Source organism: Gallinula chloropus (genome assembly GCF_964237585.1).
Source record: "Gallinula chloropus genome assembly, chromosome: 2".
Taxonomy (NCBI): domain Eukaryota; kingdom Metazoa; phylum Chordata; class Aves; order Gruiformes; family Rallidae; genus Gallinula; species Gallinula chloropus.
Window position 1 is genome coordinate 18000718 of NC_140086.1, and position 21305 is coordinate 18022022.

The 21305-nt window shown below is 36.2% G+C and overlaps 1 protein-coding gene across 3 annotated transcripts in view; it reads left to right on the forward strand.

Annotated features, from left to right (window-relative positions):
* CSMD3 (CUB and Sushi multiple domains 3) overlaps nt 1–21305 on the forward strand; it is a gene marked incomplete at its 5' end in the record, with an annotated part of 624550 nt that overhangs the window by 214558 nt on the left and 388687 nt on the right. Inside the window, one exon of one of the 3 annotated variants that reach the window (XM_084280272.1) lies at nt 19939–20247. The exons of the other annotated variants lie outside the window; for them this stretch is intronic. Coding sequence (XP_084136398.1) covers nt 19939–20247 — 309 coding nt within the window. The remainder of the gene's footprint in view (nt 1–19938; nt 20248–21305) is intronic. 3 annotated transcript variants of the gene reach the window in all.

Here is a 21305-nt window from a genome sequence, read left to right on the forward strand (position 1 = left end):
ATGAAGTTTTCTAGACACTGAAGAAAACAAACTTTATGTGGTCTAACTTTGGAAAACAGATTAAATGTTAAAATAAATACTGACATCAGATGTATTAGAATTACTTCTGCTGGATGATTTACCAGAATCACAAGAATCACAAGGTTGGAAGAGACCTCCAAAGATCATCGAGTCCAACCATTCCCATCCTATGCTAAACCATATCCCTAAGTACCTCATCAACCCTTTTTTTAAACACATCCAGGGATGGTGACTCAACCACCCCCCTGGGCAGCCTGTTCCAGGCCCTGACAACTCTTGCAGTAAAAATTTTTTTCTAATATCCAATCTAAACCTGCCCTGGCACAGCTTCATGCCATTTCCCCTTGTCCTATCTCCTGTCACCTGGCTGAAGAGACCATCGCCCACCTCTCCACAACCTCCCTTCAGGTAGTTGTTGGTGGTGATAAGGTCTCCCCTCAGCCTCCTCTTCTCCAGACTAAACAGCCCCAGCTCCCTCAGCCGTTCCTCATATGATTTGCCCTCCAGCCCCTTCACCAGACTAGTTGCCCTTCTCTGCACTTGCTCAAGGACCTCAATGTCCTTTTTATGGTGGGGAGCCCAGAACTGGACACAGTACTCAAGGTGTGACCTCACCAATGCTGAGTACAGGGGCACAATTACCTCCCTAGACCTACTGGCCACACTGTTTTTGATACAAGCCAAGATGCCATTGGCCTTCTTGTCTGCCCAGGCACACTGCTGGCTCATATTCAGCCTGCTGTCAACCACCACCACCACCACCACCATCCTTCTCTACCTGACAGGTCTCCAGCCAACCTCCCTCAAGTCTGTAGTGTTGCATGGGGTTGTTATGTCCCATGTGCAGCAGTCTACACTTGGCCATGTTAAACTTCATCCCGTTGGTCTCAGCCCATCGGTCCAGTCTGTTCAGATCCCTCTGAAGAGCCTCCCTACCCTCAGGCAGATCAATACTTCCTCCTAGTTTAGTGTCATTTACTCCCATATCGTTACCTCCCATCTCTTTCATCCAACATTTTCTAGCTTTATTTAATTCTAGGAGGTAGATTTTCATTTTGGACCTTTTTTTTTTTTTTCCTCCTTTAATCTCTCTCTCTCTCTCTCTCTCTCTCTCTCTCTCTCTCTCTCTCTCTCTCTCTCTCTATCTATGTATCTATCGCTCTATCTATTTATCATCTATTTATCTGCCTACCTACCTATCCTGTTAGGGGACACCTACACAATGAGATTGCTTTGATAAGAAAGAAACAGCCAGATGTAGAGAATTAGGTCATGAAGTAACTGAATGTGGGATTTTATTTTTATTGCCACACACTTGAGGTTTCCCATGTACTTTCTAATCAGACTGTATGAAGTGTTATTTCCTTTCCCTGTTTCTTCTTATTGGGCTAAATGCAGAGTTGTTAGTTGTTTAGTGGCTTGAATACATTTGCACTTTTGATAGAAATCATAAGCCACTGTCCTTGAGGATAAAGTTAGAGTAGTTATTTAATTGTATGAACTAGATACCTATGTATTGAGATATAAATTATGTGTAATATAGCTGGTTCGATATTTTAAATGTTTCTTCCTCTCATTATTAATGAAGACCTTATTCACACCATAGGAATGAAGACTGAGTAGTATGCTTAACAGTCTTCTGCTAAAGATAGGAAAGTTATTCTTTTACAATTGAAAATTAGATCAAAAGTCCTGCTCTGGAAAATGAATATAGACATTATACATGCAATATATAAGAATTTATTACTTAGGGTTTAATAAGAAACATTTTTTTATTAATTCCTGGTATAGGTAAGGCTGAGGAAATTTGGCTTTACTTTTCAAAACTGAGTCGAAGGTATTCTAATTCCAGAAGTAAAAGTACCCTTTGCAAACCACCCCCCAAACACTGTAGTAAATAAGGAGTTGAATCTATTTAATGTTTTAATGAATTCTTGTCCAAGTAAGGAATGAAAGAATTTTCTGAACAACCTTTTCAGTTTTGAGCTCTGCCTTGGTTCCAGTTATAAAAAGCATCTTTTTATACTTTAAAATATGGGCAGCTTTATTTGTGTATTGTATCAGTAGTGGTACCAGAAAGCTAGAATATTTTTTCAACCTTTTTTTTCTCCCATTTGCAGGCATCTGGAGGTTAATTAAACATATACCTCCATTTGTCAGTGTTTTCATTTAAATGCATGTGAGGAAATAAACCTTGCATACTAGTTAACATTATTATGGGGAATTGGTTAATATGTAGAATCACTAACTGATACTAGAGAAAATCTCAGTTATGCAATTTCTTTAGATATTCCTTATGTCAATCCTCAATATCATTATTATTTGAAAGAAAACTTGATAAAACCCACCTGACAAACATATTGGCCATACCTTCTCTGATTTGAATATTTCCAGAAACCAGTAGAATAGTAGTGTGAATACTAGAGTGTTTGTAGCATTTCCCAAGAATATTTTTTCTTGTTGGCTCTTGGTTTTGGGTTTTGTAAAAATTTGTTTACTTGTTTGGTTTTAGTGATGTCAAGATTTACTTTTTTTTTCATCCTTATATCAATATAAACATTGTTTTACCTTTTCAGAAAACTAAATTATCCCAATTCACATTATTTTATGAATTTTCAATTCCAGTATTAGGGTTTTTCATAAATCTCATACATTATTAACATGTCCCATGACTTTTCCTGAATGTCATGTATTTTTAGCTTATTTACAAAGATTTTTCCATGGGTATTGAGAAGAAATTTACATGTGAACTGAGGTATGGAGGTTAGGAACTGGAATTAAGAGAGAGAAAATCAGCAAAGTGAAAAATAAATGCTTGTATCAGGAATCCACAAAAACTGATCTGAGAGTTCTTAATGGAAAGGAATAAATAGAACAAAGAGAGCCAAATAATAAACTTAGAGACTGAGGGATTGAGATGAAGAGATTTAGATAAGAAGACTGGTAGCAAGAAGGAAATTGAACCTGAAGGGAATCTCTTTCTTCCAGCCATGAACAGATGAAACCTACTACAAAAGTTATGGTCAACAAGGTTGGTTTTTTTAGTGTATAGAGTGTACTGATGATCTGTTAAAAATACTGTCATGCAGAGTTGGTTATAATTCCTTTCTGTTATAATTTTGAAGAAGTTAAAAGGAGATTACAAAATATAAGTTACCCTAAGGATAGCTTATATATCATAAGATAATTCAGGTTGGAAGAGAACCTCCTACTCAAAAGACACTAGGCAGTGGGATAAAGCCATGTTATTCAGAAGTTTATCCAGTCCTGTCGTGAAAAGTCCAAGGGTGAAAACTGTGTATGTCTCCAGGCAATTTATTCACAGCTTGACTGTACTCACAGGGTAAAAGTTTCTCTTTAAATCTGCTCTGAACTTCTCTTGTTTCAACTTAAACACTTTCCTATTGTCTTCCCACCTCATATGTATTGGAAGACTCCTTTTAGACCTCCCTGAAGCTCTCTTCCCTGAGTTGAAAACATCCAACTTCATCAGCCTCCCCTCAAACGGCAAGTTCTCCAGTCCCAAACACCTCAAGGACTGTCTGCCAAACTCATTCCAGTTTATCAATTTTTTCCCAGGGCCCTTTCTTTTGGTGAGGCTCTAACCAGACACAGAACTATCAAATGCCAAATAGATGTGGGAATAATCCCTTCCATCAGTGTATATTGTTCAAGTTTCTCATAATGCAGTTCATGATGGTGTGTGCCAGGGCACACTGCTGGCTTATATTACAGAATCACAGAATCACAAGGTTGGAAGAGACCTTTGAAGATCACTGAGTCCAAGCATTCCCATCCTATGCTAAACCATATCCCTAAGTACCTCATCAACCCTTTTTTTGAACACATCCAGGGATGGTGACTCAACCACCTCCCTGGGCAGCCTCTTCCAGGCCCTGACAACTCTCTCATCTTGTCCACCAGAACCAACAGTCCTTTTCAGCAGAGCTGCTCTCCAACTGGTCAGACCCTAGCCTTTCCTGTTGCCTTGTTTAATTTTGTAAGATTCCTGTTGGCTCATTCCCCAAACTTGTCTAGGTCTCTCTGAATCGTAAGACTACTTTCAAACATACTGTCCCTTTCCCCTCCATTCAATGTTACCTGTAAACCTAATGAGACACCATTTCATATCCTTCTCAGACAAGACAGGTCATGGTAGAAAGTCCTGCAGTTCAGCTCGTTACATTCCTCCAAGAAGAGTATGACTCACTAACCACAAACCCTGTGACCCTTACCATCTAATCAGGATCTGTGCTCTGCTACTTGCTTTGTCCCCTTGGGACCCTGAATTAATTTTATGGTAACTGCAGTCATGGCTATCACTGATTACCACAGCTCCAAACAGCTCTTCTTTACTTTGTAGATGGTCCAGCTGTGCATCACTCCTTGCTGACCCATCCACTATGTCTACCAAGAACTTGTCTCTGAAATTTTCCAAATCCCATCAACACACTCCAGCCATGTGAGCCTTCCCCCTACATCCTAGTTACTCCAGTGATGTCAGCATACTGTGATAGCATGTGGAGCTTCAATCCCTCCTGGTTCTGTCCCAGGCTGACTGCATGTGTGCATGTAAATTTGAGACAGGGTTGTCTTCACCCTATTTTAAAATTCCTGAAGTCCCTTGTATTCTTCTAAATTTTTTGTTTCCTTTCTACTTTTTTTGACCACTATATCACTTAAAGGTGGTTTGTTATCTCCCTCTCCATCATTCTCAGTATATACTTCTCCTCAGAAAGTTGGCCAGAGTGTTGGCAAAGATGCTTTTGCTACAGATTGTCAGGAGTACCTTTACTACTTTGAGTAATGGCAAAATGTAGTCACTTAGTTTGGGCAGCATGTTTCCTTAACAACACATGAGATTTGTACCACTGCTTCCTAAACTATTGCTGCACCAATTAATTAATCTTTAAGCAACTGGGGTCTCAGAGTTATAGTCATGTAGTCTGCTGCACTTGTGACCAACTGGAAGACCATAGCTTGTAGTGCTTCTTTGTAACTCTCTTTGCATAGTGAGCAGTGCAAAATTGTCTTAATTTGCAAATAAATTTATGAGATGTGTTGATCATTATTATTGTCGATGATATCGGCAAGATATCAACAAGATCTTATGTTCTAAGGTTCTCGGTATACTGAGCAATATATGGTCCTCAAGTCCACAGAGTGCTTAAAAAACTCCATCCAGCATAGAGGACAAAACAGAAAGTATGCTGCTGTATACAGTGATGTGAACTTTGACTCCTGCTGTTGCTCTATCCCCTCTGCATTTCATAATAATATAGCCAAGTTGAAGAAAGTTCAGGGAAAAATAGCAAAGATCACCAAACATGGGTTAGTTTCCAGTAGCAAAGTGTAGGACCCTGGAGCTAGGAAAATAGAGCTGTGTCAGGAGGAGAGATAAACAGATTAAAAAATCATGGAACTCTGGGATAGTACTGTAAATTGTTATTAAGTGTGTTTTGGAAGCCAAAACTGAGGTGCATACCAATGAAATAATTTACCCAAAGCCACACAGAACATTAACAGGGGCGTAGGGCACCGTGTCTTTTGAGTGCCAGTCTAGGTCAGCTGAAAACTAGGTAACACTAACCCTTCCACTTATCACACAGCTGGCAGAATTGGTTAGGTACTGCTGTTTTAGTTTATAGTTCACTACGAAATGTGCAAATACTTGTGAAGAGAATCTTTGTCTTGAAGGACTTATATTCAAATTAAATAAAGCTGACACAAACACAAAATAAAACAGGCATTTTGGCTTCCTGAAAATAAAAGAAACTGCTTCTCCTTCACCTGTCACTCCTTTCCTTCTTTTCTCACTTAATAGCAAATTTGGGATTAAAGGTAGCATCTTTTAATTCCTATTATGTATGTCTAGTGTATAGATGTAACAGGCAAATGGTGTGTGCAGGTTTATGACTAAAGTTATAAAAAGAAAGGATTTAGTTTCATTTGTATACATCCTGGTGCTGGGCAGGAGACATACAAAAGCAACATGTTTAAATTGTATTTTCTTTTGGAAAGTTCTATAACCTATATGTGTTAAAGACATTAATGATTAAAAATATATATTTAATTATGTTTCTGAAGGAAATTTCAGTTTTTCGAAACTGACCTGCTGGTTTTTGAAGCTGTTTGGAAACACTGATTTGACACTTAGAGTAAACCAGTCAGTAGTACTTAAGCTAAGAATACTTCAGCTTCCCAATGACCCTAATGGGAATTTATGAATATTAATCAACCTGAAGAAATTAATCCTTCTAACTCTTGTCAAGGCTATCACAATGTTGTTTTTGAGGGTTTAATTGACATTTAAATATCCCATGGTCTTTGTACAGAGGCAATATGTTTATTTTCGTACTCATCTTTGCACTTATCTTGTGTTAGGATTAATGTGGTGTCAGAGGGGTTTTTTTACATATTATTTTTAATTATTATTTCCTCAGGGAATGAGTTTACCTCATCCATTGCTGACAATTCTTAATCACCACTCTGCAGTAACTTTTTCCTACATGTGAAAGAAGTTACTTTGGAACTCTGTAGTGTCCTTCAGCAACTCTTTCCTCTGCAAATGTGATCACAGTCCCATTTAATTTATGTAAATATCTAGCAATGATGTTAAAACTGTTGACAGTTTAGACAGAAGCCAAATTCTAAGTAGAAATAATCAGAACCTAATGAAAGACACAGAGAACATGATCTGTTATGAGCATCAAATAGAACTTCAGCTTAAAGAATAAGTTTTCCCATTTTTTTCAGACCTGTTCAGAAGGTATCTGAAATCTTTCATAGTTATGTTTCTGAGAGAAAAAATATTTGTAATGGAATTTTTGACCAAAACAACCCAACAAAATTTCCTGCCAGTTAGAGCTGATCAGTTAGTTTGTATAGGAGAATATGTGAAATTTGGTTTAGAAATAACTTTTATAATTTTTGCTGGAATTTGTATTAATACCAGTAACATTTAATTTATAACCAACTAAGGTCTTTAAATTCTAATAAATAGTATACACTGCAAACCATTTTACATTCCTGTGTAGAAAAACAAAATCTTCCACAGGTAAAAACACTGAGAAACTTTTCTTTTATTTAGGATTTGTATTTGTATTTGTAGTTTGGATTTTATTTTTCCTCAGGGATATTAAGAATGGAACATTACTCTTTTAAAGGGTATAAAAATAAATTAATTTAAATAAATAAAATTACAAGCAGAAAAAACCCCAGTCAACTTAGTGACAATTATAGCACGCCAAATAAAATTCTGTACACCCAAACCCCATGAGTTACTGCATAGCGCAACAATGTGAATTTGGGGATTACGGCCTTTCACACAAGAGACAGTTGGTAGAATATTCATATTCTAGTATTTATGATGGCAGAGAGAGCATCTGAATCCTGTATCGTGCCTCCAGCTTTCTTGTATTTCTTCTTGTGTCAGTGTTGGACCTTAGAATATATCGCAAATTTAGACTACTGACTTTGTTTCAGGTGTTTTCATATATTGTCTTTTTTCCATCTCAGTAACCTTAGTGGGATTCAGAGACAAAAGCACATGGAACTACCTCATGTTCTCTACAGTACATTTTCAAGTCTCTGAACCTGGCGTTAATATCAGTATGCTGGAAATAAGGGAAAATTCCAATTTTTTTATTCTGAAGTATCTCAATTTGAAAGGTATCATGACTGGTAGAATTAATTTATTTTTTTTATATACAGCATTCTTACATAATCTTTCTTTTTAAAGGAAAAATAAATCAGAAACACCCTAAATTCAGTGCAGCATCAACCTTTAGTTCATGGTTTTCTAAACTAATGACAACATACGAACAATTCTGAACAACATCATTAAGTCTTTTTCAACTCTCACTGTTTGAAATATCTGTTATATGGAAAGTATCCCACAATATGTAATGCCACATTAGGATCAATGTGTGGGATTGAGAGTTTGTAGTGCTTTCCACATTTCAGTCTCCATGGCTGCTATTTGTGTTTCTTTCCGAGGAACCTATCCCAATATCAATCTTGATTTCTTGATTTTGTTCTTTTTAGTTCTGCTTACCAGACAGGTCTTTGGTTGTCTTTATGGTCTAATTATATAAATGTGCCTTCTAATGTAGTTAGACTTTTTTATATAGAGATTGTTGAGAGCAGGCTCCTGCAAAACCAAAAAGCTAGAACGTTCTGCTTTCTGGCATTACTCTAGAAAGTTGGCAAACCCCGTGAATTTCCACTTTTACATGGAAGAATAGATTTTATGAATGAGTCCAGGAATCCGTATGGCCTTAATTTGGATAAAAGAGACATTTCAGGTAACTTGAAGAAGCTGAATCACTTGAAAGAGTATTTCACTGTCTCAGCAAACTTAATTACAGATAACTTCATATAAAGTTAACTTTTTTTTTTGAGAGTATTGTTTAGAGTGAAAATGATACATGATCTCAGAGATGTTTTTGCCAGTGCCAACTCTGAGATTTTCTGGAAAAGAAATCAATTTGCTGACCCACAGGATTTGTATCCTAGACTATTCCATTTAAATGGAATAAATGGTTTTACTATAAATGTGATTGAAAAAATGGAACAAATTTTCCAGGAAGGTAATGGGAGTCACTATCCTTGTAGAGACAGAGATTGGACATGGACTGTTCTGACCAACCTGCTTCAGCTGACCCAACTTTTAGCAGGTGGGGGTGGACTAGACAATCAACAGAAGTGCCTTCCAACCTCCACCATTTTGTGAATGTCTGAAGTTGTTCAGATATGCTGAGCAACTTGTTATCTCAGTATTTTATGTCCTTTACTTCTATCAGCTAAGGAGTTTAAGAAGTTATGCAAAATCAGCTGCCATTTCTGCAAATCAAATTGCCATATATTTTGACATGCTAAAAGACCTTTCTCCTGTAGGAGATGTTTCTTTGTGAGCATTTCTGTGTACAGCATGATACTCTACTGAGGAAAGATACTCTACTGAGGAAAGATACTTGCAATTACTGAGGTAGCCGGTTTTGGATATTAGTAACCTTTTCAGCTACTGAAAAAGAGTTCTTTCATCATTATCATTGTATTGTGGTACATAATTGTGTGAAATGCTTATTAAGGCAGTACATATGGTAGATGAGAAACTTATCATGAACCAGCAGTGTGCTCTTGCAGCTTGCAAGGACAATGGTATCCTGGACTCTATCAGAAGAGGTGTGGCCAGCAGGGACAGGGAGGTGATTGTCCCTCTCTAATCTGCCCTCATGAGGCCCAATCTGGAGTACCGTGTCCAGGTCTGGGGCCCGCAATACAAGGAAGATGTAGAACTGTTGGAGAGGGTTCAGAGGAGCCACAAAGATGATTAGAGGGCTGGAGCACCTCCCATACAAAGCGAGGCTGGGGGACCTGGGCTTGTTCAGCCTGGAGAAGAGAAGGCTGTGGAGGGGGACCTCATTGCAGCCTTCCAGTACCTGAGGGGAACGTATAAACAGGAAAGGATTTAACTTTTTAAAAGGGTAGACACTGGCAGGAAAAGGGGGAATGGATTAAAACTAAAGGAAGGAAGGTTTAGATTAGATGTTAGGGGAAAGATTTTTACAGAGGGAGTGGTGAGGTTCTGGAACAGGCTGCCCAGAGAGGTGGTGGATGCCCCGTCTGGTGGAGGTGTTCAGGGCTAGGCTGGATGGTGCCCTGGGCAGCCTTATGTAGATCCAGGCTGGAGGTTGGTGTCCCTGCCTGTGGCAGGAGGGTTGGATCATTGGGGTCCCTTCCAACCCATGACATTCTGTGATTCTATGATTCTATGATATGTAGCACTTTCAAGAATACATTTGAAATTTATTATAATTTGTAAATGTTTATCTTAAATTGTCTAAATTGGCACCTCACACTGGAGCTATTCCTGAGGCAAAGCTCTTGTGCACTAGATGCCAACTTCATGGCTTAAAAGTTCACTTACTGGCCACTTGATGCTCACAGCACATAATACACTGCAAGAATAGCTTTATCTCTGTAAAGTCTGAGTGGATTTTGAGTTTCTATACTGAAGGAACCTTCTTTCTCCAGAGAATTGTTTCATCTCACTTAGGACTTGACCTTTCTTAAAAAGTATTATTTTTTAGCCTGTCCTGACTTTTTAGATAAAATCAAAATATAAAAGATGATAGAGTTTCATTTATAAATCATTCAAATTAGCATTTTTTTCTAATTAACATTAACACTCATTAGAGATTAGCATATTTATTCTGAATGAGAAATAAGAGAAGAATAATAGTTCTTGTTAAGTGTAATGCTTTGCTTTCTTCGTAGACATTTTATTTTTCATGGTGATTACAAGACAGTAATTGCCAGAGTACAGGAAGGGTTGATGGCTCTCAGAGGGGTTGCAAGCTGGGGACCACAGGGAATTTGCACGGAGGCCAGTAGTGCAGGCCATGGCAGCCAGCGCTGCTCCCAGCCTAAGAGCAAGGAAGTCTGGGTGGCACATGGAGACAGACCCAGACCTCAGCATCAGGCACCTCCATGGTAATGGGGACAGGCCAAGGCCAGGTGGTGCCCTTATCCCCAGGACCAGGCAGGGAAGGGCTGTGAGGAGATTGGTACCAGCACTGTTGTAGCATTGCTGGAGCAGGGGCTGATGGCTAAGGGTCCTGGAACCATGTGGTGGTAGGAAGGGGGAGCAGGGGGTTGGGGGGGCAGAGGAGACTGGACAGTTCTGTTTAGACTTGTTAGTGCCCTCAGAGAGACAGCAGTCATCAGTAGTATTACATACATAGAAACACAGTTCATATTTGGTATACAAAAATTCAGATCTAAAGTTAGTTGGATTGACATAGAATCCTGTTATAGCAGAACAATAATTACATGGAGTTAACAACTTAGTTTTCCAATTACAGTTTTATTAGTCTGGTAGTCTAAATTATCTAATATAGAAAAGCCTCAATAATTAATACACTTTAAAAAATTAAGAACTTCCTTCCTACTCTATTATTTTTCTCTTGAATTACTCTCATTGTTTCCCTGATGAATTGATAGCATCCAAGGGTCTGTGTTGGAGTAAATGTGATACCTCTGGTGGTGACAGGTTGTGTTAGGTGTAGTTTTTCTTCTTCAGTCCTGAGGTTGAATTGTTTCTTTATATTTGTTTTCTTAACACAGTCTGCTTATTTCTCCTTGTTCTTTACTAAAATCTGAAAGTTGCACATTAGCCTCCCTCAGCCTCAGCAAGTATAAAAGGTGATTGTTTGTTATGCAGTGGCTACACAGCTTTATCACAGCTTTACTGTATGCAATACTCTCAGAACACGACTTTCCAAATAAACAAGCAGGTCAGGAAATATTCCTTGGAGCACTAAAAATTATCAAAATTTTAGTGAATTTGAAAACAACCTGGGTCAAGGCAAGCCTGAATGGGGTCAACATGTATCTTATATTACTAATGGCAAAAGTACACTTATTAGGCTACCGTGTTCAGAATTTCTGTATCATTCTCTGTTACTTTTGCTAGATACAGGTAAAGTAAGCAATGCAAAAGATGTGTTTAAGTATTAAGATTTGTATTCTTCCCTATGCAATGAACATATGCAGACTGATGTTAAGGTAAACTGGCAAGATACTTTTTCTGCAAGCTTGTCTTGCCATTTGTCTAGTAAATGAACATACTTTCTAAGAACTTGACATTATTTTTAACAAGTACTAGTCTGTTTAAAGGCAAAGAAAAAAAGTTTAGCTCTTAAATTTACTTTCTCTGTGATGAAGATTAATATATTGAATAATTTTGTGAAGTCTTAAATTACTTTAGTAATCTTTGGTAATAAGTTTGTGTCAGATAGCTCCTTGATGCTTAACACTAGATCTGGATAGAAAATCTGGGCATTTAGCCTGCTTGGGGCAAAAATTAGATACCTGACCTAGACAGCTGAGAGCTACGATATATTTTTTGACATTAAGTGTAAATTAAAGATCATTATTCCTGGCTTATAATTCCTTATTTTCCTTTGCATCTAGACCTCATTGAAAAAATAAAAATAAGGACTGTCAAAACTGTATCAAAATGTATTTTATTTTCAGCAAGTATTATTCTGTCTGGAACTGTATGCTTGATTTAAGCATGCAAATTTAAATGCTTATGGCACCAAAAAGTTAGTAAGCAACCAATATTAATGTCCTTCTGGCAGTAAAATGAAAGTGGGAATGTCCTTAAATTTTTGTTTTAATAAGAAGTCAGAGGTCCAAGGTAGCACAGAATTAGTATTAGAAATCAGAACTTTTAGAATAAAATTATGGAAACCTGTGATGAAATGTCCATAGAATCATACAATTCTGTGATTCTGTGAATCATAGAACCACAGGAGTTGGAAGGGACCTCGAGAGATCATCGGGTCCAACCCCCCAGCCAAAGCAGCTCCCTAGCTCACACTGCACAGATAGGCGTCCAGATGGGTCTTGAATATCTCCATAGATGGAGACTCCACCACCTCCCTGGGCAGCCTATTCCAGTGCTCTGTCACCCTCACTGTGAAAAAGTTCTTCCCCATGTTGGTGTGGAACTTCCTGTGCTCTAACTCGCAGAAACATGACAACTATAAACATAGAAGTTTTTTTGAAAAGATGCATGCAAGATTTTATGACAGTCTTTAACTTGCTTTAAACTTTTTTTTGTAAAGGTGAATTAATTATAGCACATGTGCCACCCATAATTAAAGTTACAACATTTTCCCTGTTATTTTTTGATTCTTCTGCTTAAAATTGCAGAAGAGGATCCTTTCCAAAACTGTCCAAAATCCAGTCATTAAAATCTACTCATGAAGGAGTGGAACAGCAGTTTCTGTTCTGGTGTAGGGTCCAAGCTAAGCACAAAGGATTATATATAGCACTGCGGAATGTATAAAATGCTTTCATACTCCTTATGTCCTAAGTAGTTCCCAGAGAGAGAGAAACATGTCTTTTTGTTACATGGTTGCTGTACATATTGCTTTGTATACAGTCTGTATAGTAATTATTCTTGAAGATTTACCTATTTGATCTTATCCCATTCTTAAAAAGGGCAAATAAACCTTTCTGTTGCACTATGATTCACAAGAACAAAAAAGAAAGAAAATAAATATATAGGATGATATTAGTAAAGGGGTTTATTTGACAAATAAAGGTACTCTTTTGTAAGATGTCTGCTAGTGAAGAAGGCTAATAGATGTAAATAATTTCCATTCCCAGCATTTTATCATTAATTTTATAGATTCCCATAATATTGTTGAGTTTCTTGAAGAATTAATAAGGGGTTTTGTATAATTATGATGGATCCACAGGTTCATCTTGCATTGATACACACCTCTTTTGAGGACACAGCAAACTATGACTGTATCTATGCAACAAATTGTCATATGAAAATAGTTCTTTTGCACTCCAAATCACTGCTTTCTCATTTAGAAACATTTAAGTATTTTTTTTTCTTTGTTGTTCAGTTTTGTTGCTTTTTTTCCCTAAAATTAATAGGCTTTCCAAAAAGCATTTTCTCATTAAAGTAAAAGCAACTGTATGAACAGTATACATATTTGTGCCTATGTTGGTCATTTTCTTATTTGTGTTCGATATTTTACCGGGGGAGGGGAAGAAAGGGGGGTAGAGGCAGGGAGGGAAAAAACATATTTCTTTGACTATATCCTGATTTTAGTGGAGGAGAGATAAATCATCTTAAGGTGTTCGGCATTTCTGTACTATCAGAAATGAAAAGTTTGATTTTACCTGGATAGAAATTTAGATTTTTCAAATGTAATCAGTTCAATAAAATTAAGATACGTAAATTTACCATTCAATTTTACCAACACAAATTCACTGAGAGAATCATGGAGACATGCATTTGTATGTGCTGAAGGATGAAAAATATCTTTCTCCTGCATCCATGAAAATTTCTAGTTGAGGCTAATTGTTACTTTCAGCCTATTCTGGTATATGCGTGCAAATTGTGGACAACATGAAAACCAAAGGAAACAAAAAGGGCATATATTCTTTTTAGACAGCATTTTAAGTCTTTGATATTTGGATAAATCTAGGGATCATTGCCTGTTTAAGCTGAAGTCCAGAAACTTGTTTTGAACCATATTTTTTAGTCATATATTTCATTAAAACCAGAGTTTCCTTTCATTCCAAAATAGCTGGGAACTGAAAATTGAGTTGGCTAGAAGAATGTTTTACATCAGCCATTTATATTGAAAAATCCTGTAACAGATCCAGAATACATTCTTCTAATTAGGTTTATAACTATATTGGAAAGTCTTGCAAGCATCAGATATTTAATGACAGAGAACATCAAAGAGAACAGTTAATTAAAACATTTTATTAGCACACTATCCATTCCCCCACCGTCCAGCCCCCTTAATGGAATGCACTGGTCACTGCAAAGTTAGTTAACTATGGGAAGGTTTTAAGTAAGGACACTAAATAAGTCCTTGAACATCTGAAAGAAGAACAAAGATATAATACAGTGATTATTCTTTTTTAAAATTATATATATAATTGTAACCATGTCTTTTTTATTAATGAAATATGCATTTTATTTTTGCTTAAGACTGGCAACACTTCTGTCTCAATTATCTATTGCAAATGGATAGAATAGCTTACTTCTTGCTATTAAGATACAAAGAAAAAATCCCAGCCTGACCTCATTAGTGCTTTACTATAATGAGTCCCATTTAGGGTCATCTGCATTAAGGACCTTTAGCATTGTTTGTGAAGTCTGTGGTTAGATCCTATGTGTCATAAGGACTAATAACGTCCTGAATCTTGAATTCATCCTCAATAAACAAGCTAGTGAATATTGCTATTTGCTCACATGTTAACATCAATCTGATTCTTAGGAATTAATCAACAAAACTAATTCTAATGAACTAGAATAGCTGCTGAACAGTGTTCATAGATACCATTTACTTACAAACAACTTGACAATTTTCATTAAGTTAAAAGCCTGTAAATTTAGAGGATAGTCATAAATGGGTCATTGTTATGGTTTAATCTGGCAGGTAGCTAAAACAACCACAAAGCCATTTGCTTACTTCACACACTTGCAGTAGGATGGGGAAGAGAATTGGAAAAAGGTAAAATACATGGGTTGAGACAAAGAACATTTAGTAGAACAGAAAAGAAAGATGAAAACAACAACAACAAAAATAAAGATAATATACAAAACTGGTGATGCACAGCATAGCTGCTCAACACCTGATAACTGATGTCCAGATAGTTCCCAAGCAGTAGTGTCTGGCCCAGCCAAGTGTCCCCAGTTTATAAGTCAAGCATGATGTCCTATGATATGGAATATCACTTAGTTTGGTTTGGGTCAGCTGTTCTGGCTGTACTACCTCCCAGCTTGCGCACCCCCAGCCTCTTGTTTTCCGGCCAGTATGAGAAGCTGAGAAGTCCGTGACTGCTTAGCAATAACTAAAGCATCATTGTGCTATCAACATTATGCTTATCCTACATCCAGAACACTCACTACACCGGCTACGAGGAAGAAAATTGACACTGTCCCAGGACTGCCACATTCTACCCAGAACCCATTAACAAGTGGAGTACTTGCAGGGGTCCATCCTGCTACAAATGAGCGATCTGATCTAAGATATCCCTGTTTACTGCAGGGTGTTGGACTAGATGATCTTTAAAGGTCCCTTCTAAACTAATGCATTCTATGATTCTCTGATAAATTCTGTTCAACGTGCTGATCAATGAGCATGGATTAGTGACAGAGTACAATCCCATTAGATGTGCAGATGACACTAAAATGTCAGACAACAATCAATACAAGTGTATTTGTAAATTCACTCTATCACTTTAATTTAGTGAATTAATATCCCTTAAAATTCCAACTGTTAGACTCGTGCTAAAACATAATTCTCGGTTGTATCTTGTAAGAAAGGAGGGAAATTAAATATTTGTTGGCAATTATGTTAATTTTGTGGAAAAAAACCCCAAAACCAAACCAACACTCAAATCTTAAATCATGTGTTGTTGGCTAATTTCTGATACTTAATTCTGTGGAGGGTTGTGGAACTGGAAGAGGAAAACAATTGTGGTTTAATAGGATGCAACATTCACAGCTGAATTCTACATCTTATTCTGGGATTGTTAACGTAGCATAGAGCTCAAACTTCTAAAATGATCATAAAACTCAGGTTGTGTTGTCTGAAATTAATTGATTTTGATTAAGAAAATAACTTATTTCTAAAGCATATAGAGATTCAAATTAAGATCAAATTCAGAATCTGCCTGATTCTGAAATACTGTGACTACTTCTTTTCAAGCCTACTGTTTCTGAAAGTTAAATTTCAGTTTACTATTGGCAGATTGCTTACAATTTACATGAATACATTTAAAATATATGTACTGATTGTAGAGGGAAGATACATTGTTACTACATTCTCTGTTTTAAAAGGAAGCTTTCCAGAGTCATAGTCTTCTATATGGGAAAAAAAAAAAAAAAATCCACTGTATTGATACCATATTCTCTCTCTTTTTTTTTTTTTTTTTGGTGAATGCTTATGCAGAGTGGGATAAGATATTTAGTATCTCCCTAGATTATTTTGTTCCCTCAGGGATTACTTATAAAATATTAGTCCATTAGATTAATCTATATGAGAATTTCTCTCATGAGTTTATCTGTGTTAAATTTCCTTTGGTATCATGTTTACAACAGGAACCCTGTGTATACTTGCAGCATATTGCATCCACAAAGTGTCTGCATCTAGCACAGATTCATAATCTATTTTTGGAGCTTTGTCTCAGGCAAATGTCAGAGGCTTTTGCCTCTTTCCTAAAAATGATCCTGGAATCAGGCGCAACCTTCACTCCTATATAAATAGAAAGGCTTATGGGCCTTCCATATGTTTGCATTATCCAAAGTTTTAGTAGTTACAACACTTTTGAGTAGTGCTTCATTCAGGATAGTTTTCTTAACTGAATTGCTCTGTAATCATCAGTTTCATGTCCGTCACTTCTACATAGTTGTGAATTTTTATGTGTAAATACTACTTCGAATCTTTCCTCCGACACATGGAAATTCCTCAGTTTTACTCATTTTAATCTGTTCTCCATCGACAGGGACTCACATAAATGGTTGTCCAGTCTGGCATATCTCAAGACTGCTATAGGCTGGGCTGGCCATTCTTTGTGAATCTATGTCCTGAGCAAGAAGTAGTCTTTCTTGTCTCTACACCCTTATTGCTTCCTGAAATCATGCATCCTGGCAGTTCCTCAAGCCTCAAATTTTCTCTGTTGCTTAATTCAAAGTGATGATCTACCTCTGAGGTGACTTCATCAGACTGACAAGTTTTAGTTTAAATTTTATCCAAAAAGCAGAAATCAGTCTTGCATGTTTGTATTCCTCTCCCCCTTCCCCACCCCCCCCCCCCCCCCGAATATTAGAAGGAAATAATTTGTGGGCAGTTTTTTTTCTATCAGATAGGAAATGACAGTTTTTTAAACTGAAATGTTAGATTTGAATGCAGATGAATGAAGTGGAGGGTGTGTTACATTGCCCATACAAAACATGTTTGCATTGGTCTAAACTGGTTTTCATGAAATACTAAGACACCAATGTTCATGCTTTTACAAATTACAAATGCTATTTAGTCACAAGTGAATATATCTAGTCTATATGGTAGCTGACACCGGACTTTTTATACATAACATTAATTTTTTTTTAAAATCTTCCATGTAAATCACATCATGCTCTTTATTGATTTTTGGCATAAATACTTTCATTTTTTGCAGTTTAAATGTGTGTGTAAACATAGATAGGTATTTTACTTGAAAGTTGCCTCTGTATTGAAGTAATACAGTACTTCTTAATGTACAAGCTTTGAAGCTTTAATAAGCATAATTTCTCTTGTTTGCTTTTTTTTTTTCTCTTTTGAGATGAACTTTCTTTAAAGCACTAGGGCATAACATGAAATTTGACTGAGATTCTAAATAGAAATTTGCTTTGAGCTGGGACCAGGTGACTGCCTGTTCTTGTACATTTGCTTGCATGATAAAGATGTGTCCACATAGATATTGTTTTAATAGTAGTGGCTATGTAAAATGCAGTAAGTTTTTATTTTAGTCGACATTATCCTGTTCCAAATTACCTCAAACATGCATTTGTATTTTCTGTGCTTTAATATTGATACCATTGTGTCAAAATTGATTGTATACTAAATCATAACTAGTCTAGTCTTTTGATAATGTTCATTGTGAAAATTTTCTACTTTTATTCCAGAATAAAGAATAAAACATGTCTAGGTGTACTTGTACCACTGTCATCTAAGGACAGTGAGTATTTTCTGGTTTGGTCTCTGGCACATAAACCTGGAATCTTACCTGATGTCTTTAAGGTTGTTTAGTTTTCCAGGTGGAACCAGCGCTGTATAATTTAGAAGTGGTGTAAACAGATGGTGCAGAACAGATGTAAAGACATTAAATGTAAGATAGCAAAAATAATATGTACCCTTAGCAGCCCAATTACTATAATACTAATGTTTTTTTATGGTAGCATTTTTTTTAATAGGATAGCAAAATAACACATTTTCAACCTAAAATTTCTGCAGTACATAAAAGAGATTATATTAACAAGACTATTTTTGACAATAGGATCTTTTCCATTTATTTTTACATTTATGTATACATTGATTATTCTGACAAGACATTTCATACACCTTGTGCACAAAAGGTGCTATATACTGCTCAGTTCCTCTGGGAATCTTATATCCATTTTCTAGTATATAGGATCTTCTAACAGTGCAAAAACTCTGGTTTGTTCAATCCTGTCATCACCCACTAGACTTAAAGGACAAATCTCAAAGTCTCTGTGAGAGGGCAGCTCAAAAGTAAAAAGATAAGTGTGGAATATTATTATTTGAATGACTGTTCAAGAGTCCCTTAATCACTGTAATGGAATAACCCCACCATGTTTTAAAGATGCTAGTATAATGTAGTACAAATCATGCTACATCAACTTTTTTTGAAAATCCTAATTTGTTATTATGAATTTTTTTATGTGTTGGCCAGTCATTTATTCATTCCAGTCAAGATGGAGTTGCTACTGTGTTAGATGATCTGGATGCTCACAAGTCAACAGGGAAGGATGAAAAGGTTAAAAATATTAAAAAATCCCTCATGGGTTTTATATTTTAGCTACTAGACATGTTAGAAGCATTACTTAATATTTTCCCAAGCAGCACACAGACAATTTTTTTAACTCTTCAAACATTTTGTGGGTGGGTTTTTTTGAATAAAATTGTCTAGCCTATTACAGGAATAAGAAAGCAAAAAGAGAATGACGGATTCAGCCTTTGTCCAATATATCTATATATATATAGATAGATAATTATGCTTAGATGTTTTGTTTAAATATGTACCTTTTACTATCCATCTACTCTTGGCCTTGCATCAAGTCTACATGAGCTTTTAGAGTTCTGTCAAGCTTTGATCAAAAGAATCAATTGTGTGAACATATTTGGCAGCATTATTAGCATTTGGGAGTACTGAAGCTTTGCCTACTACCTAGGTTACATTATAATGTGGCTGTATGATTCCTTGGTAGGGTGGTTATCACTTTTCTACATGTGGGGTCCCTTTTAATGATATAGCTGTCTATTTTGTTCTAGCCATGCTGATTTCAGGACTGAATTTGCAGGGGTGGAAATTATGTGCTGTCATTCTGATTGGTAAAAACCTTTATACTATAATTTTTGAGGACATTTCAAACCAAACGTGTAATATCACTATAGTTGCAAAATGTTCACTAGCATTAAAAATGTTCTGATTACTTCAAATTTTTAAATAAAACATATTGACTTTCCTCTTTTCATGTCAGTTGTCTTTACTATGTTGAACAGGGAAATTTAATCTCTTAGGCTGATCAGGAAAACAAAATTCAAAGGAAAAAGTTAGCATCCAGTGCTACTGTGTGTCCCACAGGTTCTTCCACATTGATCAAAACTGCATCCACTGGTGAGTTAGAGGAGCGTATTGCGGCCACTACTGGTGCTATAACTGTTGCTAGCACATCTGCTGATGTTGCTGTATCCAGTGCAGTGACCACCTATAGACAACCTTCTGAAGAGCAACAAATGCACGCTGTGAATACACGAAAATCAATTCTGGAGTCGTCCACTTCCAAGGAAGCACTCTCCCTTCATCAAGCAAATTTACAAAGCACAAGAAGACGACCAAGAAATGCTGAGCAGATAGAAAGAACTAAAGAACTTGCAGTTGTTACTCATAGAGGTATTGGATATTATTTTACTTGTGCCCATGTAGTGAACGAAAAATATTTTATATAAATTAAAAGTGACAGGTCAGGTATCCATTCAGGAAATGTAATTGAACTAAATGGGGAAGGGATTAAATCTGCTTAAAAATTGAGTTCTAATGTGGCAGTCAATAACTTAAATTAATTTTGTTTATCAAAAGACAAAAGGGGAAGATAAGGAGTTTTCTTTCTATACCACTTTATAGCTTACATAACTATATTTCACTATCAGGCTTAGTGTGAGATCTGATGAAAATTTAGAGAACAGAGATTAAAATACTAAGCTATTTTGCATATGTGTTTAGACATAATCAACTATCGCATTAAAAATGTATTTTTTATATGGCTGCTTTGTTCTAAACTAATTGGTGACGCAGTTGTAATTATTTCCCTTCTGCTTAAATCTTCTGAAAAAAATTGCCTTTGTAAAACTTCTATACATTTTGTCTTCTATCAAACTTAAAATCAATGAATGAAGCAAAGTTTAGAACACCAACAATGAATAACATTTAGGGTATAAACAAAGCATTATTTATTGTGTTAAAAGGTAAAATGACAGTATCTGAAACATGAAGCTGAATGAACAGCAATGCTAGAATGTCTTATTTAACCATAAACATAGATTAGACATTCAGTAGCAAATAGAAAGTGGTATCCTTTTACACATGTACAAATTCAGGGAAGGAGTAGCTTAATTGTGCAGGTTAATGCTGTTGAATAACTATTTATTATACATGTTTAATATTTACTATGTGCTTATCCATTGTTTTATGTTAATCTATCATGCATGAAGAATTTATAAACACAAATTTATATAGGAGGAACGTATTTTTTTAGCACAAGCTATTTGTAGAACTCTCATTATATGGTTGATGTTTTGGAACAACAACTTTAGATTGGAATTTGTTGTCCAATTGGAAAAGATAGTCACCTACTACAAGTTATTATAGGTTCATTTACTAACAACTATTGAAACAGCAGAGCTGCAGCTCTACAGAATTTCAAAACATTTAATTTAGGCAAGATAACTGAA